At 38.6% G+C, this 26,505-nt stretch overlaps 1 protein-coding gene across 3 annotated transcripts in view; it reads left to right on the top strand.

Moving 5' to 3' along the window:
* The window catches only part of gphna (gephyrin a), a 41,053-nt gene extending 15,697 nt beyond the window's left edge, over positions 1-25,356 (top strand). For 2 of the 3 annotated variants that reach the window (XM_041813373.1, XM_041813372.1), the window contains 17 exons: positions 2,680-2,781; positions 5,519-5,656; positions 9,610-9,652; positions 10,508-10,645; positions 11,081-11,173; positions 14,395-14,450; positions 14,737-14,856; positions 14,953-15,011; positions 15,133-15,286; positions 16,946-17,067; positions 19,007-19,094; positions 19,304-19,377; positions 20,482-20,546; positions 21,024-21,127; positions 21,322-21,418; positions 23,157-23,295; positions 23,383-25,356. In XM_041813373.1, coding sequence (XP_041669307.1) covers positions 2,680-2,781; positions 5,519-5,656; positions 9,610-9,652; positions 10,508-10,645; positions 11,081-11,173; positions 14,395-14,450; positions 14,737-14,856; positions 14,953-15,011; positions 15,133-15,286; positions 16,946-17,067; positions 19,007-19,094; positions 19,304-19,377; positions 20,482-20,546; positions 21,024-21,127; positions 21,322-21,418; positions 23,157-23,290 — 1,587 coding nt within the window. In that variant the 3' untranslated portion in view covers positions 23,291-23,295; positions 23,383-25,356. The remainder of the gene's footprint in view (positions 1-2,679; positions 2,782-5,518; positions 5,657-9,609; positions 9,653-10,507; positions 10,646-11,080; positions 11,174-14,394; positions 14,451-14,736; positions 14,857-14,952; positions 15,012-15,132; positions 15,287-16,945; positions 17,068-19,006; positions 19,095-19,303; positions 19,378-20,481; positions 20,547-21,023; positions 21,128-21,321; positions 21,419-23,156; positions 23,296-23,382) is intronic. The other variant, XM_041813371.1, reaches the window with a different exon arrangement.
* Positions 25,357-26,505: the final 1,149 nt, after the last annotated feature.

Genomic DNA, 26,505 nt, shown 5'->3' with positions numbered 1-26,505 from the left:
ATGGAGGCCACTGGGAATTTTCCAGTGCCTCGCAACAATCCTGTCCCTGAGCTCTGAAGGCAGTTCCTTTGACCTCATGGTTTTTGCTCTGATATGCATTGTCAGCTTTGAGGCCTTCTGTAGAGAGGTGTGTACCTTTCCAAATCATGTCCAATCAATTTAGTTTTCAACAGGTGGACTCAATCAAGGTGTAGAAACATCCCAGCAATGATTTGGACAAACGGGAGGCAACTAAGCCACATTTAAGTGTTTTGCAAAGGGTCTCAATACTTATAACAGTGTGGTATTTCTATTTTTATTTTTCATAAATTTGCAAAAATATCTAAGATGATGTATTCATTTTGTCATGATGGGGTTCTGAGTGTAGATTGATGAAAATAAAAATGTTTTTTTTCAACTGTAGGATCAGGCTGAATATAACAAAATTGAAAAAGTGAAGGGGGTCTGAATACTTTCTGAATACACTGTATGCCCATATCTTTAAAACAAACATGAGATAGGAGGTTGTATTTATAAAACAGAGAGTCATGATTTTGGGAAATAATGTCGTTTGTGATCCAAAAAGTTTAAATTTCAGATAGAAAATTGTATATTTATAAGATCACAAAGTCATAGTGACTTACTTACTACTGAGATTTAAAAAATGTATATATATTTTGAAACAGAAACAATTCAAGCCATTTAGAGAGGGTAGCACTCAAATTCTACATACTCTGCATTGTTCCGTTCCTTCCATAGTTTTTACTCTGAATGACTGTGTTTACATGGATGTGAGTATCCCGGTTATGAGTCATATCCCGGTTTTTATTATATTCAGGATACTGTGTTTACATGCGCACAGAGAAACCTGGTTATTCAAATCCAACATACATGAGAAAAACTAGTGGTTAGCTAGGTTTCTGATCACTGACTCATATCTGTGCAGGAATCTGTGATGTTATTTTACAACACAAAGTTTGCAATTTGAAAAAAATTAGATCACTGTCCATTATTTTTGTGTTTAACACTATTAAATTCCAACATCACGTTGCAGAAATGGTATCCTGCTCGTTCCAACAGTGGGAGAAAACAAAATTTACCTCGTTCATATTAAGAATGTGTGCTGACAGGTAATAAAGCAAGTGCAGAAAAGAGACTGAGAGGATGGCAAGCAAATGAATAAGCTTAATGTAACTTGATATTTCAAATTATTATGACTATAAGGTGATTAGAATTATTATTACTAAACACTTTGAAAGTTTGGCAGAGATGCCAAGAAAGAGTGAAGCATCTTGCCGTCGACTTACTTCACTAAATAACTGTCCTGGAAACAACTTCAAAATAAAAGCATGTGTAACAGGGGCAGCTCAAAGTAGGCCTTGAAAAAGATTACACTTTTACCTTGAAAATTACACTTGAAAAGTCATTGCTTCTAAATTTCAGGTCTGTGAGGCATTGACGGACCATGCGGGATGCTGACCGAGTGCCGTGTTTCCATCTTCAGCTCACAGAGCTCTTATTCCCAGTAACTCGTGGCGTGAGCAGTCATTCTCTGTCTCCACAGTAAACTACACTCATTCATGGCAGAAAAATTGAACTGCTTTGTCCATGTTTTACCTAAATATGAGTGCATTTTGACACAAAACTGCCTCAGTTCACAGACTGATCCGCTGCAGACACAGCCACTCAGCTGTCACTCTCTCTGGGCAGTGAATCAGCTGTTCCTCTGCCACACAGACACAGTATTTCTAAGTATCTAAAGTTAAATGAGGTTAAATCAAAGTTGCGCCTGCACAGGTCGTCTATACAGCTTTCAGAGAACGGGATACGGTGTACACATGGCACAGTATCCAGTTTTCTTCTGGAGTTCTCCAGATAGCAACACCGGGTTTCTCAAAACCGGGATACTGTTATATCCCGGTTTTACATGTACAAAGAGAAACCGGGATACTCAAGTCCATGTAAACACAGCCATTGACTGTTTGTGTCCTTGCCCACTTAAACGATTGAAGACAAGAGATCACAGCATCACAGAGAACTGTGAGTGCACACAGTAATTATAAGTTGTATTAGTTATAACAACAGAATCCATCCTTAGTGTTGTATTTAAATGGCGGTGGATTTGCTGTCCAACTCTTTATTTTTCCCTGATTTTTTTGCTCCTGCCATGGGTGAGTACATAAGAGAGTTGAAAGGTTTATGTTTCCTTGAAAAAATGTGTGGTTTAGTCCGATTTGAATGTATTTTGAAGCTGACCAGATCCTCTGTGCATTCTTGTTCCTGTTTGAGTCAGTCTGCTCATGCGGAAAGTGACCTGCACTGAAAATAGACTTAGCTTGTATCTCAAGTGGAGCAGAGGGGAGTGGCACTGCTTGCACGCATTGGAGGCGGATATTTGTGCGTTCTGTTGAAACCAAAATTTTGATGAGAAAGGGAACGTTTTGAACATGAGGTGCACAATGTGCAGATGGAGTATGTGGAATTTGAGGGTTGTCTGATGGACCCAAATTTAAGATTGAAAGGGTTTTTTCTACTTTCAATTTTTTTAATCTTGTCTTTTAAGTAAAACATTACCTGTTGTGTTTTATCATTCATTGTCCATTATGAAGCTCTCCATTTCATGTCATTCACCTGTTTGTCACTGTGAAATGTGTCTCTGTGTGTTTGTGTGCACCTGCATGCCTGAACATATGTCATCAGACGAGCCATGCTGTGGTCATGGCTAAGGGCGGTCCCTACCTGCCTGGAGACACACCTGCCCCTCCCACTCATTTCACATGCTCCTGTACCCATGAACCACAGGTGAGACACTCCACACAGCCTCCCCTCCTCTCACTAGTCACTTTATCCCTGTCATCCTTCTGTAAACATGGATGGTAGTTTTCTTAATTTGCTCTGCTCTGAAACTTTGTATTAGCGAGCTTGAAAAGACTTTTTAAGGTTGAACACAAACTGGAACTTTATTTTTACATGTACACAACCATCTTATTTGCTTCAAGTCTGGGAGGAAACTTACAACAGTAGCATGCAAACAGTAAAATAATTTTCAGACTATCTTTCTCTGTCGTTTCATGCGTGAATAGTTGGCAAGCTTTATCTTGTATTTGGCTACATGAATGAGAGGTTGGTGGGTTTGAATGTAGAGAAGCAGGCTAGCCAAAACCAACAGAGCCTCATTCACCAATATCTTCCTAAGATTTTTCTCAGATTTGTTCTTAAGAAAGTTTCTTAGAGAAACGTCCATGACATTCATGAGACGTTCTTAAACTGCTGAATTACTGGCACCTGTATTCTTAAGTTGATGAATGCAAGGTGCTCGTAAACTGGAAGCACTTGCTCGTTTCTCCTAATTAGTATAGGGAAACACCCCTTATATGCCCATATAAGGGCATGAGACAGCAGGACAGTGTGCAAACACAGAAAGCATATGGGATTGAGAGGAGAAAGAAGCATTTATCAGTAACAAATAAATTGAAATGAACTGTAAAACAATTACAGTACTCTGAAATACTTTAGTAGTTCTAAAGTGGATTCAGTGTTCAAATGTTTTATTGTTTGTTTTTTATTGTTTTAAATAAATGTCTAATGATAAAACTCCTCACGTGCTAAATTCAGATTCACATTCTAACATTATGCAGTCAAGATCAAACACTGCATGTTAAAAATGTTAAATCGATAAAAAAAAATACAGTTAAACAGAATTAAGAAATGTTTTTATAGTGTCATTCTTAATCTTGCTTATGTGAGTGCTGATATGTGCCAAATTAAAAATTTTATTCTGTCATATCAACACTAAAACATGGGCTCCAATGCTCTGTTCGTAGATTTTATTCTTAAAGAAAAACAAATCGGAGACAAGAAAACTGTTGAATATCAGAATCTTCGCAAAACGTGCACAAAGGCTGACTCAGAATTCATGCAGATTTTGGCCTGACTCTAACGTTGGAGCTCATCCTCAAATGTCGGGCTGGATTATGTACGTTGAGGATGACTCATGGTCTTATAGTGTGACGTAATTAATAGCGCATCCACAACCAAGACCCAAGTCCATTTTTTGAGTTTTGTGTAAAATTATGTCGATTTTGGCTTCTTTTCTTCTGCTTTTTTGTGCTGTTCCAATGAACATAAAGGAAATAAACATGTGTATACCAAAATCATTTGTAATTGCAACAATTTGGGAGAAATGGTGTATTTTCTGAAAAACATTCCAGTGGTGCCAATACTTCGTCCATGACTGTAGCCATGATTCACTGTCTTCAACCCACTGACTGGTGAACTCGCACACAGTAGCCTGAGCCGGCATTAAGAAGGTCTTAAGAACAAATTTCCTCTTTAAAACTGTTGGTGAATGAGGCCCAGTGTCTTTTGGTCTGCATGAAATGACAATACATCATCAACATGAAACATCTTTTCTAAACGGATCATCTAAGAAGCAATGTTGATCATGTAAAATCTTTAAGAGGTTTAAATCATAGTAAGGGTCATGGATACAATAACGATCACTAGTTGTAATGATATTTTTATATTTATCTAAAGTGGCTGGGGAAGAGTCAGAGTATATAGCCTAGGCTGACTATTGCCATGCAAATGAGCTGTGTGGTCACCCGACAGCCATTAGCAGAGTCATTTCCTCTGGGGGTGTGGCTAAGAGGGCATTTCCTGGGTTGTTAGGATCACATGTTCTTCGGAAGTTTTTGGTCTATTTTTCTCAGTTTTTGTTCCTTTCTTCTACTTCAGAACAACTTCTTTTGGTACAGGCCCCCTGCATCAACAATGAGATGTGCAGCCCAGGTCCGCTGGTCACGTTTCTTGAATTAAGAAGTCTTATAACAAGTTTGCTCACGCTCCCAAGTGGTTTATCTGTTTAACATTACATAATATCACTGTTTTCTTTAAATGTATGTTTTTGAAATAAAGAAGGAGAAAAGCTGTTAAAAAGTGGCACTGCCAGCCTGCTGTACTCTGCAAAAACAGTGACCTAGTGCTCAGGAGCACAAGTGAGGGAGAGGGAGTAGGGAACAGTTACACACAAGTGGAGGGAAATAAAGCCCATACTTCAACTGATGACCTGCAACTCAGTTTACAGACGCATGTTCTCCAAGAAGTTCAAACTTGAGTATCTTTTATTTTTTGTATTATTTTACCAGTGAAGATTAATCTGTAATGACAGATTTTTCTTATTGGGTAGGATAAAAAGTTATTTTTACAAATGCATGACAGACAAATGCAGCAGTCGAGAGCATCAGTTATCGATAATGGTAGCAAATAAAATTTGCTCGCCATTCATGTGTGACTAGATTGCTAGCTCAAGCAAGTCATTGTATCCTGTCAGAATAAACTGAATTGGCTTATTGGCCTGCAACATGCAGCAATAGCGATTGTTTTTCTTCTCTACGTTTCTTGTAGAGAATTTATTTAGAGATATACGATGTTAAAAGATTTTCGAGAGCTATAACACAATATATAACTTTAACTCTAATTCTCTGTTTAGCATTAAGTGTGTGTGTATTTGTCTGTGTGTGCGTGTGTGTGTGTGTAGATCCCGGACTCTATCATTTCCCGAGGCGTTCAGGTGCTTCCTCGAGATTCGGCCTCTTTAAGCTCCACCCCCTCCGAGTCACCGCGGGCAACACAGGCGACTTCCCGCCTTTCCACCGCCTCATGCCCGACACCCAAGGTACACACAAGCTTTCACACATTCACACACACTCTACTGAAGTAGAAGCTACTGTCATCTAGGAAAACCATTAAAAATCAAAATTCCGCTTTTGCATGAAGTCTGTTTTTTTGTTTGCTTTGCCAGATTTAGAGGGATTAAAAGAATGAATATAAAAACTACCAGTCAAGGCAGTTCCTGCATGTTTTGAGTTTTTCTCCTTTTCTGGATTTCACAGTGTTTTTGTCGCTCTGATTTCACATTTCAGTTTGAAACAGCTTGACAGGGTTTCCAGTTAGAGCTGCGTTGTTGAGAAGTTTCATTTTCAATAATTCTGAGATTTATTAGGTCCCAGCGTTTCAACGGGATCTCTCACTTGAGAGGAAAACATGGTAGCCATTTAAGAAGTCCTGATTTAACTTCCCAGGACTCCACTGTCGGCCTCTCACTCACACGTTTCATCCCGATTTCTCTTTAGCCAAAAGTCTCGGGACATGTGTGGTGTTGGGAATTGAATGGGAGCGAATGAGACTTTGAGAATAATCTTCAGTTGTGGTACATACATGTAAAAGGAGTCATAAAGAAACAAAACAAATTGCAAAAGCTCAAATAATGCAGGAATTGTTCACTTTAAATAATTTCTGGCCTTTTACTTTCCTTGTTGAAAAGAAAGATAGTAATCTTTTCTGTCATAAAACAGTTATCTTTTTTGACAAGTTCTGTTTTATACTTTTTAATGACTTTTAAAGGAGATTTCTGGTATTTTCAGCCCTGAGCCTGGAGATCTCAATGACATGGTTTGCTTCAACAAGCAGCAGTGTAACAGGTCATTATAGCTATGACTTAAATCTTGAGGGCAAATGGGCCAGATGAAAATATGTAAAAGTATCTGATAACCTTATAGAAATGATCCCCAATGAGAAGGACCGTTTTAAAGCCAAAAACAGCTGTCACATCTCTCTCCTTAGAGTTTTCTCTAAATAGACAATAGGTGGGTTTCCATTACACTTGGAAATGCGCAAAATCTAAATAGCGCAATAAAAAACTGGAATTTCAAAAAAAAAACATTAAAATATCACTAAAAAGTTTTAACGCTTTCATGAGGAGGTTTTTCAGGCGTTTTGATATAGAAATATATCACAAAAGTGTAATGGAAACATTGTTTCTGCATTTACAAGTCACGGGACGTGACGTACGGTGTCACATGACAAGCCACTCTGATACAACATTGTGCAGTACGTGTGGGCAGAAGAAGAGACGGGACTTTTCTTAACATCTTACTTATACCTTTATGCATGGCTTTTGCCATACATACGGGCTTTACCTCTGAACTATCATCTGTTGCCTTCGTCTTTTGTCCAAAATGATCAAGACAACCACCATAGATGTAACCAAAACCGTACCAACACGCAACAGGTTTTTAGCGTCAAGCTTCCCTGCAGCAGATTCACGCGAGATGAAATTTTAGGAGAATTGCAAGACCTATGCCCAAAACTCCCTTCAATGGAAATGCATTCAAAGTGCAATTGTACTTAATGGAAATGTAAGAAATATCGCTTTTATTTTGTGAAAAACTGTAATGGAAACCCAACTATTGTTAATAAAAGCAGTTGTTTTAGTTTGCAGAAGATAGGAGTTGCTGGTCTACTGCTGCATTTTTCGATGAGTGTCTCTGTCCACAGTTGCTGATTTTTGTACTGACATTGCCACAGAGCACTTCTCACCACTGTTTATTAAAGCAGAAGTTAACTTCTGCCTTCCTCAGTAGACATTTCTGTTTTCAGTTAGTGCTGTACAGTTTATCTAATCATATTCACAATTGGGATGTCAGGCTGTGCAGAAACATAATTGCATAAAAGGCTGCAGTAGAGAAATACAGACTTCATAGCTATCATTATTCTCAGCACTTTCCTTGATAACCGAGCAAGAAGACTCATAATATAATTTATATATTATATCATAATCCCAGTTGCAAATTGCCATATTGTCCAGTATACGCGTACATTATTACTAAATTCTGCTCTGTATGTTTAATACTGTAAGATCCAGTGTATAACCTGCACTTTTACTACTTATTTTTTAATTTAGAAAGCTGGCAGCACCTTATATACTAGGGCAGCTTTTATACTAATATTCTGTAAAGTGCTAAGACACTTGATGTCATTATCTCAAGTGCATCTGCCACCATCACACGCTGTATTGGACCTGACATGATTGAAAATTCACCACATTAGTTGTACATAACGACACAGACAAGATCAGCAGGAGTTGGCACAACTTTTTAACTGCTTTTCTTCATTAGGTCATAATTCTGCATTTGAAGAAAATGGGAAGCATACCTTTGGTGCTAGCATCACTGTTGAGTGCTGGTTTGACTGGAAGGACTCCTCAGTTAGGACAGACGGGGGAGAGCAGAGCAACTCGCAGACTGAGTCGCATAACAATCGCCACAGGCCAAGAGCTCAACTACCATACTGTAGCTAGTAGATGAGCAAACAAGGGATGCAAGATATTATCAGCATCTGTATCTAGAGGTATTAGCGTGACACTAATTAATAAGAAAAAAATAAATTAAAACGCATTTCATTGCAGACTTTTCAAGGGCCCCTCTCTACTGTGGGCCTGGGTAATAAGCAACTTTTTCCCCCCTGTGCTACGCCCATGGTTGGGATTATTATGGTTGATCTTGACAGCCCTTATTTGTGCCAATATCCAATATGATTTTAGTTGATGCTGATATCAGTAATGATTTGCAAGAGTAGTTCAGAACCAAAACTTCAGTCCTGAAAACAATCAATTCTGGATTGAGATCATTAGAAAGTTTTTCACCTCTTTCCTGGCTTGGTTAAATTTGGGCGGGGCCAATATGTGAGCTCATGATGTCATGAGCCCACAGTATAGAATAACCCCGCCCCTCTAACACTACAATATAATATCATAGAGCAGTTCATCTCAGTACAGTCTGTTGATAACTGATGTCACTGCCTTTATTGAAAGTTAACAGTTAGTTAAATGCTGTTTTTTTGTTCATAGTGAGGTAAATTTGCCAAATTTATCAGCCACAGTGGTCTATGGATCATTTAAAGCATCATAACAAAGATCTGAGCCAGAGAACTGACTGTCTCTTCTCGGGCAGCTGCACTCTGACCATAAAGTCAACATTCAGATTGTAACATTTTTAAATCTGAGAGGATCGTATTTTCCTGAGTGGGCGTGGCTTCAGCTCATTCAACAGACATGCACACACCAGCCTGGAGCAGATTTTACTGGCTCATTTTTCATGATTTGGAAGCTTAATTTTATAAAATTAGGGTTGTTTTATCCAACTGAAATTTGACCTGGAGGTCACACAGTGACCTGTCATACAACAAACCTTAATACTTAATTTCACTTTACGCAGAGCTAGTTCAACAGGCCAGTTGCCTTTACAGTACAATACAATACAATAACTGTATTGAAGTGATTATTATTTAACTTTAAGTAAACTTCAAACCTGTGTCAAACTCGATTGAAAAAGTTATGTACAAGCAGTGAGGGCTTGCAAGTTTCATTTTGTGAGCTTATGCTCCCTTTTACTAAAGGGTTTTCCATAAAACACAGATCAGGGATTAAAACAAAAAGTAGAGAGTTTGATTTAATAAGAATACTACTAGAATTTGCCTTATGTTCATTTTTGCCTGCTGACATCTCTTTTGTAATTAGTAAACAGAATATAAACCACAAGCTGCTTCTTGTTTTTATTTTCTAATCTATTTTTGTGTAATCAGAGTAAGACACAGAGCTGCTGCTGAGCTGGTTTTCAGTGTCACAGCTAGAACTCATGTTAATGATGTTAAGATAAGATAATATATTGATAGATCAGCATGAAAGTCTGTAATCTGCTGTCCTGTTATAAATGAGCTGCATTTGAATCATTCTTCCACCACATTTACATCAAACAAGTAAATATAGAAAATGTGTGTGTCTCTCTGCAGGTTCAGTCACGATGTGGCAGTAATGAGAACATCCTGAGAGCCAGTAAGTTGAACTTCACTTCTGATTAACATACCTACATTAACTTGTACCACGGTTGAAAATGTACAGTCTCTACATTATCGTTACCAGAGATGCCCCAGTTACAGCGACCATTTTAGGATATCCACAGGTCTCATAGTCCGGTGTCAGGTCTTAGATGGAAAAGTATCAGATCTAAGACTTAAGTCGAAAGATTTCAGGGAAAAAGACTTCAGGTCTCAGAAATAAATGTGTCCCAACTTCAGAAGAAAAAGGTCTCAGGGAAAATGGCATCAGACTTCCGATAAAAAGGTCTCAGTAATAAAGTTATCAGACCTCAGATGAAGAGGTCTCATGAAGAAAGGTGCCAGACTGGATACTAAGGTGTTTGGGAAAAAAGGTGTGGGACTTCAGATGAAATGCTCTCAGGAAAAAAAAGCAACAGTTCTCAGCTGATTGGTAAAATATTTGGTAAAATATTGTTTTAAAGCTTGAAAACTATACTTAACACCAAATAACATGACTTGCAATGGATTGTGGGATAAATATGTACACAGTCTTGTAGCTTTGTCTTTTTCACGACCGTTTCAAATTATGTTTTTGCACCAAATTAGATGTTCTAAGGTCATGAGGATTCAGGTGGCTGGTTAACTTTGCTAATGCATCAAAAGTGTTGTAATAAGGATTTTGTGAAATGATTATGGGGGATTTGAATGGGGAACTTTACTTTTGAAACCAGAGCATAAGACAAAGCAGGTGGGCACTGTTGAGCTCTGTTTGCAGATTGTTTGCCAATGAACCGATGTTTGTCAACACTGATACTGGTGTTGGATGGATGCTTCAGTGCATCCCTAATTCTGTCTCTTCCTGTGTGTACAGGCCACAGTGCCGTGGACATCAGGAAAGTGGCTCGTCGTCATCGTATGTCTCCGTTCCCTTTGACATCTATGGACAAAGCCTTCATCACTGTTCTAGAGATGACGCCTATTCTGGGAATCGAAGTCATTAACTACAGAGGTGAGGCTTCAGGAGGCTTCTGTTACTTTCCTGCAGAAGTGTGTATTCACTTGTTTTGTGCTATTTTGAAGACATGAAGAAGGGGATGTGTTTGACTTAAATGATGCAAGAAACATAAAAAATAGAACCAAAAGTAAAATATTTATCATCTTTAAACTCACCAAAGAGAAGATTTTAGTAACAAAATCAGGGCTTTTCCTACATTTACAAGATAAACTAATTTAGGAGCAGAATGATATCAAACAGAATACTATGATTCATAAGTATAAAGTTAAAAGGCTTCTTGGATATTTTTAATGCTTTGTATTAATCCAAAACATGACTCAACACTCTGGCAGTTATGTTTCCATATTAATTATTGTTATGCAGTAATCACTATACTGTTGTTATTCTTGTTTTTGGTCTAAATCGACCTGCTTTGCCTCATTTCTCCAGACGGTTTGGGTCGAGTTCTTGCTCAGGACATCTATGCCAAAGACAACCTTCCTCCGTTCCCTGCCTCTGTTAAAGATGGCTACGCTGTACGAGGTGAGACCACACTTATTAACTGTTTGTTTGCCAAATCGTTTTATCAAAACTCCATGGGCTTCACCATTTCTGAACACATCATTGGCCATGTCACAATTCAAGTGCCGGTTTAGTACTGTTGGTAGAGCAGACAGCCATACGCAGAGGCTACAGTCTTCAATGCACTGGTTGCAGGATTGAATCCTGATCCTGATCCTGGTACTGTTCTACTATGTGTTCCACTGTGTATCGTTATCTCCTGGTCAGCTGTTTGGGTGTGAAGGCAACAGCAAAGAGCAATGCATACTGAAATCTATGAAGGTTAATGCCACTGCAATTGCCAAGTATCTTATACAACCTAAATTACAAAATACTGAAATATCCCTTTATGGGGGCCAACGACATCCATATCCATTTTCCTGTCATGGGAAGGTTCAAATGGGGCTTTTCCATTGCATTGACTGGCTTGGCTCTACTTGCTTTGGCACGGCAGGGGATCTGCTTTTCCACCATGACCAAGCTACCTGTTTGAAGGCGTGTCTAGAGCTGATGACACTGTTTTAAGCCCTAATTAATCTCAGTTACTAATACTGCACCTACTGAGGATCACATGTCATTTCACCACTGGATAAACATTTCTTTATTACAAGACAGAAACTGACTAACAAAGAAGGAAAGACAGGAGTTAGAGCTTAATGTTCCTGTCTGATCTGATTGTCTTAAAGCAAACATTAAAACTGTTTCTAAACTCAGACTGAGAGTTGCATACACTGACTCTCTCTTTCTTTCCATGATCAATAAACAAACAGTAATTCATGCTTATTAATAAAACGAGAATTTTCCTCCATAGAGTTAAAGACCAGTATTCTGATGATTGATTTATGGGTCTTTAAGATAGCAGGAAATGAATACAATCATATTTTTGGATTGGGCAATAAGATCTGTTTGCTTTCTTTGTGCCAACTGATAAATTAACACTCAGCATTATTTTAAAGCAAGTCCAAACTTGTTTGTCCATAAGGAAGGAAAAGGATTTAACTTTTGATATTAATAAGCTCAGATAAAGTTGCAATTTTGGTGCTGCACCTGGTCCGTTCTGATTTCATATGCCACTGTGTAACCAATTGACTGCGGCATGGGCATACACCTCTAGTTTTGGTTGTGTGTCATGAACGCTTCACTTGCACGGTGAATGCTATGATTACACAACCACTGTTAAAGAGTAGGATGCAGTCATTCTGAGCAGAGATAGGGATAAAACATACCCTCCCAGGCTGAAAATGTATCAGAGGGGGGGATAGCAGAAGCAAATCGTACCCTGAAAAATGCTTTAACATCATTGCTGCGCTTGGAGACAGAACGGATGCATTTAGGCCCTGCTCCAGAGCAGGATACTCAAGGCATGGAGTGGCATAGTCCAGGGTGGTCAACCTGGTGATGGAAGAGAAAATCAGCATGGCTGGATCGGTGTGGCCTAAAGTCATAGTGGGGAAAGATTAAGAAATTCAACCCAGACATCTTTCTATCCCTCCTGGGTGATTCCAAAGCTTTCCCTGGTTAGATGGGATGTACAATCCTTCCAGGGTATTCTGGGTCTTTCCAGAGGTCTCATCCCAGTTGGGCATGCCCCAAAGACCTCCACAGGGAGGTGGCCACTTCCAACTGAGAGGACACCTCCAGGCTTAATTAGGCACAATCAAGCAGAATCATCTAAGTCTATTACCATATTACTGCATTAGTATTTTTTTTATAAAATACATGTAATTTTATGTCAATAGCAGTGAAATAATTTCCTACCCCCCATAGGGCTGATTGAAATGTTCTGGCTTTACATTTCTAGGGCTGTCATGTTGTCCATCACAGGGTTTGAAGCTAACTTGTTGTGTTGTGATTGGTGGAAAACACACACAGAAAACAAGTCCTTTGTTTATGTTTGACTTTTGACACACAAAACTGCAGATTGAATCAGATTCAGATTCAGACGACCTTATTAATCCCCGAAGGGCAATTCATATCATGACTGAACTGAAGAGTATTTGTTTATCATGCATCACATTTACCAATAACAGCTGTCAGGTGGATTTTTGTAAAGAGGAGCAAATGTTGAGTCATTCTTGATTACACCATCAGGAATATTAATCATCTTTGGGACTGATTTAATAGCTGTTGAAATTTAGACAAAAGATACACTAAAACAGTGTATCTCAATGGGTGGCTCTTGAGCCACATGTGGCTCTTTTGTGATGATTTGTGGCTCTTTAGTGTCTTAATTTGAAATATTATTCCCTCAGAAAACCTTAAAAAGGGTAAACTTTGACCTCAGTAGGCTTTAATTTAAAACTTAATTTTCAACATTTCTTTTTTGTCAGTGTATTTTCATTGCCCTTATTTACATTTTTTGCTACTTTTAATCAATATCTGCCACTATAATTTCATTTCTTGCTTCTTTTTGCCCACCTTTTTATGTGAATTTTTTTTCATTTTTTCCATTTTCTGCCACTTTCCAACCATTTAAGCAGTCCTTTGCCATTAAATGCCACTTTTTGCTGCTTTTTGACCATTTTAGTTACTTTTCACTGATTTTATTGCTACGTTTTTGCTGGTTTCTGACAATTTTTGCCACCTGTAACTCACTTATATTGTCACTTCTCACACATTTTGCCACTTTATACCCAGTTTTTTCCCTTTTTGATCATTTTTTGCCACCTTTAACTTATTTTTATTGCCACTTCAACCCTTTTTTGCCACTCTTCCCCGCCTAGATTGTGGCTCTTGCAAAGGTAATTTCCAACAATTTGGCTCTTTGGTTGAGCAGGGTTCAGTAACACTGCTCTAAAACCACATGATCTTCTTTTATCCTTTGCACATTTTCTGTATTTAATCATTTTGGGGGCCAGATGGGAAGCTGTGGGGGGTCTGATATGGCCCCCAGACCACTCATTGATGATCACTGCTGTGATCACCACCTGCAGGTATAGGGGTCAGGTTCAGGGTTCAGCGCGTACCAGATGGCAGGCAAAGGTGGAAGCCTTGGCACGCTGATCCTCGGTGGGCCAGGTTACCAATTTGGGAATTTTCCTTTACGTTAATTTTTATTAAGCTTGTACTACATTAATTTTAAGAGGTACTTTTTATGCAGGGTTGTGCTTTAAATTTTTCTCTTGATTCAACTTGAATCTTAAAAATCAACATTTCTCATTTTCATACTAAACCTGATTAACCTCATTATCATTGACCTGTAGCTGCTGACGGCCCAGGAGATCGCTTCATCATGGGAGAATCACAGGCTGGACAACAGGTCAGCTCTAATACACTAACACTAGTGTAATGTTAGAGGCTAGATTAACAAGACCTTAATGCACTCATCTTAGTTCAGCTACAGGACCAGCATCGCCATCCATACTATTAGTACTTTGACTAATACACACTAGTTGATACACATTGAGCCTTTTCCTTCACTAGTGTAATCATTTATTTGAAAACAGCTTGTGTTACGTGTTACTTTAGGTGTTAATACTCCAAAAATACACTGCCCCAGAAGCACCCGGGAGCACTCACACTGAATGACGTGTTTTTGTGTGTAGCCCACCCATACAGTGATGCCGGGTCAGGTGATGAGGGTGACGACCGGGGCCCCAATTCCCTGTGGAGCCGACGCTGTGGTCCAAGTAGAAGACACAGAGCTCCTGAGGGAGTCTGAAGATGTAAGCGCACTATGAAGGATGCCACATTGAACTCTGAAATGCTTAAATCTCTTTTTAAAGAACAAGAGCATTAACAACAGTCTGGCTTGTTTGAAGGGCACAGAGGAGCTGGAGGTGAGGATTATGGTCCAAGCTCGACCCGGACAGGACATTAGGTAAAAAAACAACTACATATGTATGCCTTATTGAGCCTCATTGTAACTGTAGCAGATTTGGAGTGTTTACACTGGTTATAACATGTTTGAAGAGTTTAGTTTTGTTTGTGTGTCATCACAGGCCTATAGGTCACGACATCAGGCGAGGGGAGTGTGTGCTAGCTAAAGGAACACACATGGGCCCCTCGGAGATCGGCCTGTTGGCTACAGTGGGAGTGACCGAGGTCAGCGTGCACAAGTTCCCTGTGGTGGCTGTCATGTCCACTGGAAACGAGGTAGATATGAATAAACACAATTAAATGCTGTTTATTTGATTTACAGTAAGTATAAGCTAGGTGTGGGTATTTCCTAAGCCTTTGAAAGCTCTCTGTCGAAGCTACACTGGGGCTGGAAAGGACTAGAAGGAAGGGTAGTTTGAAGAAAAGCAAGAAGAGGAGACAAGAGAAACAGCAAAACACCAAATGAAAGCCAAATTTATGGCAGTTGGGACCATAAACTTAACTCCCATTTTGTAGAAAATTGCTTTAACTTTACTGATGATGGCAGCATCATGTGAAAAAAATAAGAGGAATGGTTGTGATTGATAGAAAACAGAAAAGTGAAGTATTAGCAGTAGCAGCTAGGATGGTAATGGACTTGGATATTATCTTTTCTTGAATACTTTTAGCTATTGTTGTCTCTGCTGCTTTGACCATCACACCTTTTCTTCTGCACCATCTCTACCAGTCATGCATTGCTTGAATTTTTGAGGACATGCACAGCCATTGCGTCAAACTGACACAAACCGACTCGTACTAAACAGCCAACATATCCCCAGCCTAGGGACACTAAATCTGTGCAACTGACAGAGAAAGAGACCATCTACTTTTAAAAAGAAACACCTGGAAAGGGTTAAAAGCACTATCCTGCACATTAGGGCTGTTTTTTGCTCATTAAAATCAGGCATTTTTCATATAATTGGGTCAAAAGGTCTCAATTTCCTGCAAATTAGTCTGCCTTGCAAAAAGCATCCAATTTAAAATGACTAAATTTGACGGCTACAAAAAGAGATGAGACATTTAAAAAATCTCAGAAGTTTCACCTTAATTTTCTTTTAAATGCTGTTGAATTGATTCCCTCCTATGGCACAAAAGAAAGCTTGTATATCAAAACATAGACCTTAGATCAGGGGTCATCAACTACATTTGCACCAGGGCCAGCTTTTTCCTAAACACACACTTTGAGGGCAGAACTTTCAAATAACCAAAGAAGTTTCTTAAAAGGTCAAATGGTCAAAATGAACATATTTTTGTTTTTTTATCGTATTTATCTTCTTCCAAATTTACGCAATTTTAAGGCTCTAACAGTAAGATCAGTGCTAAAATGCCATATATTGATAAGGGAAAAATCCAAGTAGGATTATTGCTCACCTAAAATGCCTGAAGCTGAAGGTTCCCAAAGAAAATAGCATTATTTTAAATCAAAAATGGACAGATAAATATGTGTTTTACATGCATTATGTTTGCTGATCATGGCTGACGGAGGATTTCTGATAAATGGATGAGATTTAAAGTCACTTTTGATTAAATTGTTCAACCTCAATTGTTTTTGAGATTCGTTTTAATAGCTCTAGGAAGTTTATAACTAATGTGGCCTCCGGGCCGCCATTTGGTGATCACTGCCTTAAAATATCAGTGCTATTCTTTAACCTTATCAGTAAATTGAGTAATTGTCTGGCAATAAAAGGTCGCCATATATACCAACCAAACAAAGCTAATATGAAATAAAGACTTGCCTCTAAAACAAGCCTGATTCAAAGAAAGTCCTGTTACCTTTGCAGTTTAGGTTGATTAAAGGCCTTCATTAATATTTAAGGAAACACACTTTTATTTTGAAGTTTTGCTTTTCTATTTGAAACACTAAGAAATCCTCTGTGTTTTTTCCTATGGCTGTAGTTGCTGAATCCAGAGGATGACCTCCACCCGGGGAAAATCAGAGACTCCAACCGTTCCACTCTGCTGTCCACCATCCAGGAACACGGATATCCCACTATCAACCTGGGCATAGTGGGAGACAAGTAAGAGCACTGAAGCTTTATACAAAACACTGTCCTTAGATATCTTTTGGAGCTGGGCAATTAATCACAAATTAGATTAAATCACAATAAGGCCTGCTGCAATTTTCAAATCACAGGAGTTGCAATATTTGTTTAACTTGAAATGTGTCAAATACCAGTTTAATAAATCAATTTTTTGCTGCTGCAGAGATTTTATGCACATTATGCAAATATTCAAGCACCAATTTTTTATAAGCATTTACAAAAATCCTCCTTCTTGTGTTTTATGTATGTTTTTCTTAATCAAGCTGAGTGACATCAAAGTGATAATGGCCTTAAACAAAGAAAATGACATCACATTTGCAATAAGAGCAAAAATAGTTATAGTTATTAGTTATATTAGTTATAGTTATTCTATCTAAAACTGATATAGCCTAGCGTTACTTCAGGAAAGTCATCTGCTATCAGCTGGTAGACAGTCTCACCTCCCCCACCCCAGCTACCTCCTTTATAGCTTAAAGCTTGTTGCACCCCCATATTTAGATTTCATCCTACTATGGATTAATTGCTTCGGATATAATTTCATTGTTTTCAATACACTTGGTCTTGTTTATGGAATTATTTATTGCTTGAATTTGTCGAAAAATACATCGGAAATCGTTCAGCCCTAATATCTTTTCTTTGTAGATTTAGTCAGACCTTGAATAATCCAGGGCATTTTACTTGTGCAAATGAGACTTTAAAAGACGGTTTGATTCTCAAAGTACATGCAAAGGACGAAATGCCTCCCAAACTACTACCAAGAGCAAAGAAAAGAACATCCTTTTGCTGTCTCCATTATTTAACTCTTTTTTTTTCATACATCTGCAGTAGAATCAGCATCTATCCACGCACACAAACATCATTTAAAAAAAAATCTCTAATTCATGGATACTAGCGCTAGCAGCAATGTGTATTCAGTGCAATGTTATTTCAGTGTTGGTGGATACTGAAGCTTGTATTTTGTCCTGTTTAACCCTCAAACTTTTAATTGATGATGAGAAAAAATTCCACCTTTGTTGGACCTAAAAAACAAATCGCTAGGAAATTAATCCATTCATGTTTCTTCAACAAAAGCATGATTATTACAATCAGGGGTTACATTTTTTCAGGGCATCTGCAGCCTGCTCCATTGTACCTAAAAGAGTTTGCAGAAGGTGAGCTGGCTGCCTTTATTGACTCAAAAGCTTCACCCATGCTGGAAGCTCAAAGACAGGGGGAGTTTTCAGCCCCAGAGCCGAGATCTGGCACTAAAAAAGTCTATCTCATCTCCATCAGAGTATGCCCAAATTACCGCTGAACCTGGCCAAGCCTGTCACTGGTTTTAAACCAGAGCCAGTCTGGCCAACCTGGCCCTATCTGACTGGACTCCAGGCTGTGGGCCAAGTCGGGCTGGTCTCAAACTCAGGCAGTGAATCGAACTTCTAACCTGGACAGATGACCACATCAGTAGTGAAAGAGATCAGCTGCAGAACGACAAATTAGGCTTATGCTTGCCTGAGATAACTACTTTAAATAATATCAAATAACAGGACTTATTTTTAAAGAGCTCTTCAACCTTTTAATGCCACATTTAATTAAGAATTAGCAGAGGCAAAGGAAAAATTCAGTTTATTGTAGCAGAGTCCAACATATCCAAGCTTTGAAGTCTCTACCTTTGAACAGCTGGGTCCTCCACTTGTTATGATGATTTGTGTCTTTAAACGTTAACCTTCCTGTCTGATAAGCACCCTTGTCTTACAACTGCACATCATAATAAAATAATTTCCATAAAAACTAAAAATATTTATAGAAAGTCGGGTCTAATTACTTTGATGACACTGACAGGATTATTTCCTCTGACTTGTCAAAGCTCCTCCAAAGCCACAGACTCAGTGATGAGCTGTTGTAGTGAATTGTTGTGTAATTCTTGTGTTTGCAGCCCTGATGACCTGCTGTCTGCTCTCCATGAGGGAATCAGCCGTGCTGATGTCATCATCACCTCAGGGGGTGTGTCCATGGGAGAGAAGGTAACCTCCCGCCTTCTTATTACATCAATTGATCTTTATCAAAATAAATCAGTTGTATTTGTTTGTTTTTTATTTTTGTATAGCTTTCTCATTTTCTTTTTTTTGTTCTCTATCAAAATAAATCAGTTGTATTTGTTTGTTTTTCATTTTTGTATAGCTTTCTCATTTTCTTTTTTTTTGTTCTCTATCTGCCTCTGTGTGTTTACTAGGACTACCTGAAGCAGGTGCTGGATATCGATCTTCATGCTCAGATTCACTTTGGGCGAGTCTTCATGAAGCCAGGGTGGGAAAAGTTTTGCTTCTTGTGCCCATTTTACTCAGACTGCTCCCTCAAACCTTGTTTTATACTGGGGGTTGTATCTGTGGAAGCGACAGAAGCGACAGGCAAGCGTTTGGTAGTGTTAGCTGCGTGTTAGCAACATCTCCCTGCTGACGCTCCCTGTCTATCTTCATAAGTTTTACCTCAATAAATCTTTCTACAGGTGACTTGATTGATTGTATAACTGGGTCAGAATTTAGTAAAAGCATTCTGAGCAAACATGGTGAGTTTCCGATATAAGTGCTATACTTGGCTTTTACTTTGAAAGTCAAAAAATGGAGATGTGGCCATACTGTGTTGGATTTGCTTGTGACGTATTCTACCAATGTGGGCACACAAATCTACAACAAAATAAATATGACATTCTATTTATAATTTTACCATTTTTGACTAAGAGAATGGGCTTACGAAAAATTAGGTGAGAATATTTTGTGTCAAACTTCCCCTCTCCTCCCCTCTATTCTCCTTTTAACTTTATGGTGAAAGTGTCTTTATATCTGTATCTAAAATTGATTAAATTATCTGTTGACTTACATTTGGTGCATGAAGTTCACATTTGGAAAACACTAAACAACTGTACTGTCTGTTTAATATTAGAAACATAAAAAAAATCACTGTTTAGTTGAATTTTCTCTGACTCCTAAGTTATAAGTTACAGACATTTATCCCTCTGCCTCTGTTTCTTACTGCCTCAGTGAACTTATTTAAAGTTTCAGAGTTCCTCTCTTCCTTTATATGCATTTATTATCGATATACAACAAATTTCTAAATCTACAAACATTTAAAAGGTTTTAATAACATTTAAATTATGTGCGTATTTGCAGAGGTTTTATCATTTAAGTCTCCCTCAACAAACAAATAACATAGAGGGAGTATTTATCAATCCATTATTCTGAAAAATTTACCCTAGAAGCCGTCAGTCTACTTTGCCAACACGTCAATGCACATGTTTTTGAATGAATGAATGAATAAATTAGCTTTTATTGTCATTATAAACAAGTACAATGGAATTCTGTCTCTAACAGTATAATGAAATGAAAAATAACCTTTGTGCTTTTTGTCCCTCAGTCTTCCTACTACCTTCGCCACTGTCGACATTGACGGATCACGGAAACTCATCTTTGCCCTGCCAGGTACAATGCTCACGTCTGAGCTAACTGTCCGTGTGAGTTGTTGAAGCGTCAGTGTGTGAATCCTTGGACTCTCTCTGACAGCCCGCTGCTCAGCCCTAAGGGTTTCATTTAGAGATTATTCATCTGAGGCCGTGTCAGATTTGATGTGTGTAACCTCCATCTGTGGCACCAGAATAGCACGCACACTTCACAGGTAAACAGTGCAAGGTAGCTAGCACACCACAGGATGCAGTTTGTTTTTGCTTTTAAAGATGTCCATGTGCATAGCTTCATGTGTGATTAGAAGGGATCCCTGCAGAGAAAGGTATTCTCTTTAACTTTAAAATATGTCAATTTGATCAAGAAACAGACATTTTTACTTCTCTCTAAAGACAAAAACAGTCACAAAATCACTTCCAGTCAACACATTGGATAGTTCAGAAGCATGCATTGTATTAATGATCCTGTTATCATCAGGAATTTTGTTGTTTTCTCTAGGTAACCCCGTATCTGCAGTGGTGACGTGTAACCTGTTTGTTATTCCTGCTCTGAGAAAAATGCAAGGCATACTGGACCCGAGACCAACAATCATTAAAGCTAGGGTAAAAGAAAACAAAAAACACACAAGATGACATCTAAGAACTTTTAAAGTGCTATTTATATTTGGGGAAACAGCTGGCCTTGCTTCATCCTAAGGTCATTAAAGTATGGAGTAGTAATTCTGAATAACAATGTTAGATTCTAGACAATCTAAAATCCTGTATCAGTGTTTTATTGTCACTGTTGTGTTTTTCAGCTTTCCTGTGATGTGAAGCTGGATCCAAGGCCAGAGTACCATCGCTGTATTCTCACCTGGCATCACCAGGAGCCACTGCCCTGGGCACAAAGCACAGGTGAGGACACGTACACATTTACTGCACACAAAGATGATTTTGATGCAAGAATCCAGGAGTGTGATGGCTATCAGGATTAGGACTGTCAGTGTTAAAGCATTAATCATGAAAATTTTTTTTTTTATCACATTAATCATGGGTACTTTGTGCACCATAGTTTTTTCTGCTGTAGTGGGGCAGCAGCTGATTGCTACTCAACATAACCCATCGCAAAGCCCAAGGACTCACTGATCCAAGTATGACCCCCTGCGATGGAGAAAAATATCCCAATTTTGGCAAATTTGCTCAAAATAACATACTGTATTTCCTGTTGGACACACACCTTCCAAAATGTTCAGCCTTTGTCTTGTCAGTCCACAGAATATTTTCCTAAAAATCTTGGGGATCATCAGGATTTTCAAATTACAGGCAAGTCTTGGAGCTCTCCCATGGACGCCTTTTCTGCCCAGTCTCTTTGTTATTGTTGAATCATGAACGCCGGTCTTAAGTGAGTCAAGTGAGGCTGGCATGATTTAGATGTTTTCCTGGGTTCTTTTGTGACCTCCTGGATGAGTCATCGATGCACTCTTTGAGTCATTTTGGTAGGGTGGGCACTCCTGGGAAGGTTCACCACTGTTCCCAGTTTTTCCATTTGTGGGTAATGGCTCTCACCATGGTTCGCTGGAGTCCCAAAGCCTTGGAAATGACTTTGTAACCCTTTCCAGACTGATAGATGACGGTGACTTTGTTGATTCAGCAGGTCTGACAGTAATCAGGCCTGGATGTGAAGAGTGAAATTGAGCTTAGCTTTCCAAAAAATGCAGATAGTCCCTGTATAACATGTTGTCTGACCTTGGCTTAAACCAGCTCAGTGAATGGATAGCCTCTAATATGTAGGCTGTGTCAGGTCCAAGCACTCAACGTGGGTGATGAGTAACCAGCAATGGCATGTGGATGTTTACGAGCAAGGAGGTCTGAAGACTGGCTGTGGCTGGCAGACCAATTAGACATAATTTAACTGCAGAGTAATGCAAGTCACACAAGTGTCACACATTTAAACAGCATTTTAGATAGTTGTTGATTTTATTTTTAAAGAATATGATGAACTCTGGAACATAAAAAGCATCCAGCAGCCAGTGTCATTTTAACTAGCCTAAGAGTGTGGCATAATACTTAAAAAAAGGTTAAAGGAGACATATTTTAAGACACCTTTATATTTGTCTCAGAGGTCCTCAAAGCATGCCTGTGAAGTTTGTTTCTGAAAAAAACCTCCAGTATTGGATTTTTGCATGTCTGAAAACCCCTCTGCTTCAGCCCTGCTCAGAACGAGCCGTTTCTGTCTGTAGCTTTAAATCTTACTGAGCTGTTTGTCTCCGCCCCTGACTCCACCCCTCTCAGGAATTGGATGTGGCACTCCTGATCCTCATCTTAGCTGGCAGCTTGGAGGAAGGTCAGGAGAGGAGGGCGGAACTTTCTTCCTAGACGGGAGGGCCAACCTAACCTGGGGGCGGTACTAACTTCCCACATGACATCATGAGGGGAGAATCTGAGAACAGCTTGTTTTAGCACACATTTTCTGAAAAGTAGAGAAAAAGAGGGAGGGAGGGAATGGATTTTTCTTGTACTTGAGGGAATTGCGGACAGGCCATGGGCACAACTTTTTTGTTACAAAAGACTGAAAAGTGATTTTTGCATAATATGTCCCCTTTGAGCACTGCAGGCTGACACGTCTCTAATCCTCTTGTCTCTGTTTGTGCAGGTAACCAGGTCTCCAGCAGGTTAATGTCGATGCGTAGCGCCAACGGTCTGCTGATGTTGCCTCCTAAAACGGAGCAGTATGTGGAGCTGCACAAAGGAGAGGTCGTGGACGTCATGGTCATCGGACGGCTATGATGCAGGTACGTTACTCTCCTGTCTCCTCACTGGATGCCTGAATGTGTTAGAGAAAGTTTAACGACAACACAACGGAATCATTTTCTCCACAGACTTCAACGTCACTCGCTACCGATTACCATGGCAGTGCCAGGACTTCCTGTCTGGACAGGAAACGGGCGGGGGCAGGAAGTGATGCATGTCTACCTGGTCGCCATTAGCTGTGATGTCATATGCAACAGCCAATCGGAGCCAGCGAAGGCTGAGTCCTCATTGGTCTGCTCTGAGGAGATCACTGTATTTCAATGGAGAAAAAAATGTGAAAAAATATATGAAATATGAGATTTATTCTGTAATATTATTATTATTATCCTGATGATAATGATTATTAATATTCTTAATTAATATTCTATTTATTATTATTATCATGGTTCTGATTGAATATTATCATCTTAGTAGTTATCATGCCCTCTTCTCCCAGTTCATTTGCTTTGTGCGTTTGACATTTTTCCCTGGTAGATATAGAGATATAGAAACTTTCTCCTCCGTCCTCCACTCCGCCTCGCCTTTTTTCCTTCTCTGCCCCTTCTTTCTCTCTTCTTCTTCTACTTCTACTCTTTCTTCTTCTTCTTCTTCTTTTCGATATAGAAACTCCTTGATTACCTCTCCTTGCACTACCACTACATCTGCTCCTCAAACACTGACCCTTACATCAGTATTGACAGATATGTATGAACTAAAGACTTTTAAAGATATCTTTTGATCAAAGCTGCTGATATAGTTTGTGCCAGTGCAGAAAATATTACCCTTTTTGGGGGAAAAAAGGAGAAAATACAAAGACAAGTTTTTTTTTTTTTTTTAAGATATTACACTTTTTAACCATCCTAAGACACTAAAACTCATCTATGAAAGCCATGAAGCTCTTAACGGTGGGTCAGTGGCCATACTGGAATGATTCCTCTGATCCTTACATCAAATATTATTGCTTCTATAAAAAAACATAGTCATTTTATATCACAGATGGGACGCTGATAGATTAATACAACAGTAACCCTGCATTCAAGTGCTGTTTATTCATAATTTAAAGGCATAAAACACAAACATGTCATACTGAGTTAGTCTTTTATAAAAGTGCCAAGTCAAAAGTTTAACTACTATAAAAGGATAAAGCTTGTGATATTTTCCTTTCTTTTTATACAGATCCCACTGAATGACTTGAAACCACAGTTTTTACTCCTACACTTTAGTTTCTGAACCGATCCTGGACACAGTATAAAACTTTTTACTAAGGCTTGCTGTTTTAAGGCTGATATGTAGCTTAATATTTATAATTTAAAAGAAGGATTCAAGAGAATATAGACAAAGCTATATGTTTATCAATCTTCAAATGTTACTGTCTCAAAAAATAAATACCTGTGTGTACAACTGCTAACCTTGCAAAGCTGTGAATTGCCCAGATTCCATGTCTGTCTTCAGGTAAACCTGTCTCCCAAGCAAACCGAAATGTTTGCGCCTGTGCTAAGGAACGAACAAGTCTGCATCATTTGAGAAAATGAGGTAGCAACTATAGGCCGGGTTTAGTATTACTCCAAGCTGGTGAACAATGGCAGCTAGTGAAGCAGATAGCTGAAATACAACTATAGCAGCTGTTTTATCAGAACTGGATGATGTTGATTAATAAAAAGAAGTGCAACTGTAAGCTTTTCTTGTAGGAAAAGATGTTTATTGCCCTTTTCCTTACCAGCTTCAGTAAGAGTTTAATTTACCAACTGGTTCCACTGATAGGGGTAAACAGTAACAGCTGCCTGTTGAGTTCATGTTATGTAGTTTACTTTCATGGCTGCTCATGATTACTGCATCATACTGCATGTTTTTCACTCTGAAATGCCTGTCATAAAATTGACCAACAGAATATGCGTCTAATCACCCTTTATGATATGTTTTTTAAGTTTTGGCTCTTCCCAGATATGGGACCTCCATGGGACCCAGCCAAACTGGGGGCCTATGGAGGTGAGCAAAACCATGGTCCATTGTGAAGTTAAGCTGTGAAAACCATATTTTATATTTGACCTGAGTAATAATCACTCTTATCCAAGAAACAAATATCTTTATTGATTCATTTGTGTAGTCAATAGCCTTCTTTAAATGAATTAAAACATAATTAAAATGGGTTAAAATGGCTGAAATTGGTTAATAATGACAAAAAAATGGTGGAAAAGGTGGTGAAATTAGATTCCTAAAGAATATATTTGGGTTAAAGTGGCAAAAACGGGCACAAAAAGTGGTAAGAAGGGATTAAAAAGTGGCTGAAGTGGCTTTTAAGTGCAAAAAATGGTGGAAATTATGTGGAATGGGATGAAAATTTGATGTAAACTCACAAAAATGGGTCAAGTGTGGTTAAAATGGACAAAAAAGGTTGTAAAAAGTGATTGATAGAGGCAATAATGGGTCAACAGAGGCAACAATAGGCAGAAAGTGGCAGGAATTGTGTTACAATTGGCAAAAACAGGCAGAAAAAAGTGATGGAAAGGGTTTAAAATGTACAAAAATGGGTTTTAGGTGGCATAAATGTTCTAAAATTGGCAAAATTGGTGTTAAAAGATTATGAGAAAGGGTTGACATTTGGTAAAATTGGTGTAAAGTGGCAACAGTGTCCAGAGCAGAACCACTGCTCTATGGCGCATTGCTCTGATGGATGTGAAATATATCCCTTGCCCCGGATATGTGAAACAGACTATCTGACATGTCAGGTCGCATAATTACAGTGTTCCTTCAAAATGGGTCATACTTCAAATAAATCAGTGGATCACTACTGGTCTAGCCCCAGGACCCACCACTACCTCCTTTATGACAAATCACTACCCCAAATATCCAGAAATGTTCATCTGCATACAGCCATAAATCGAAACATTTTCATTTTGGACCTTAGATGAAAAAACAAGAGACAGGACAAAGCAAACTTTTAAAAAGATATCATTTCAGAGGATATGCATAAATATATTTTTATTTACCTCTGTTTTCTGTCATAATGTCTACATTTTTCTTGTTTTCTGAGATATTAACACATTATCATAGAAAAACAGAGAAAGTTAAAATTATCAAGTCAAAAAATTAACAGGAAACCCAGTTTAGAATTTTTGAGTGCAGAAAGTTGTAAACTTAACGTGAAAAAACATCTGATTTTCCAGTGGAAAAAAGTGGAAAAAATTAACAAGCAACAGAACTTAAAATTTTCG

The sequence above is a fragment of the Cheilinus undulatus genome, linkage group 18 (genome assembly GCF_018320785.1).
Source record: "Cheilinus undulatus linkage group 18, ASM1832078v1, whole genome shotgun sequence".
NCBI lineage: Eukaryota > Metazoa > Chordata > Actinopteri > Labriformes > Labridae > Cheilinus > Cheilinus undulatus.
This window is presented reverse-complemented; position numbering and strand designations above follow the sequence as displayed.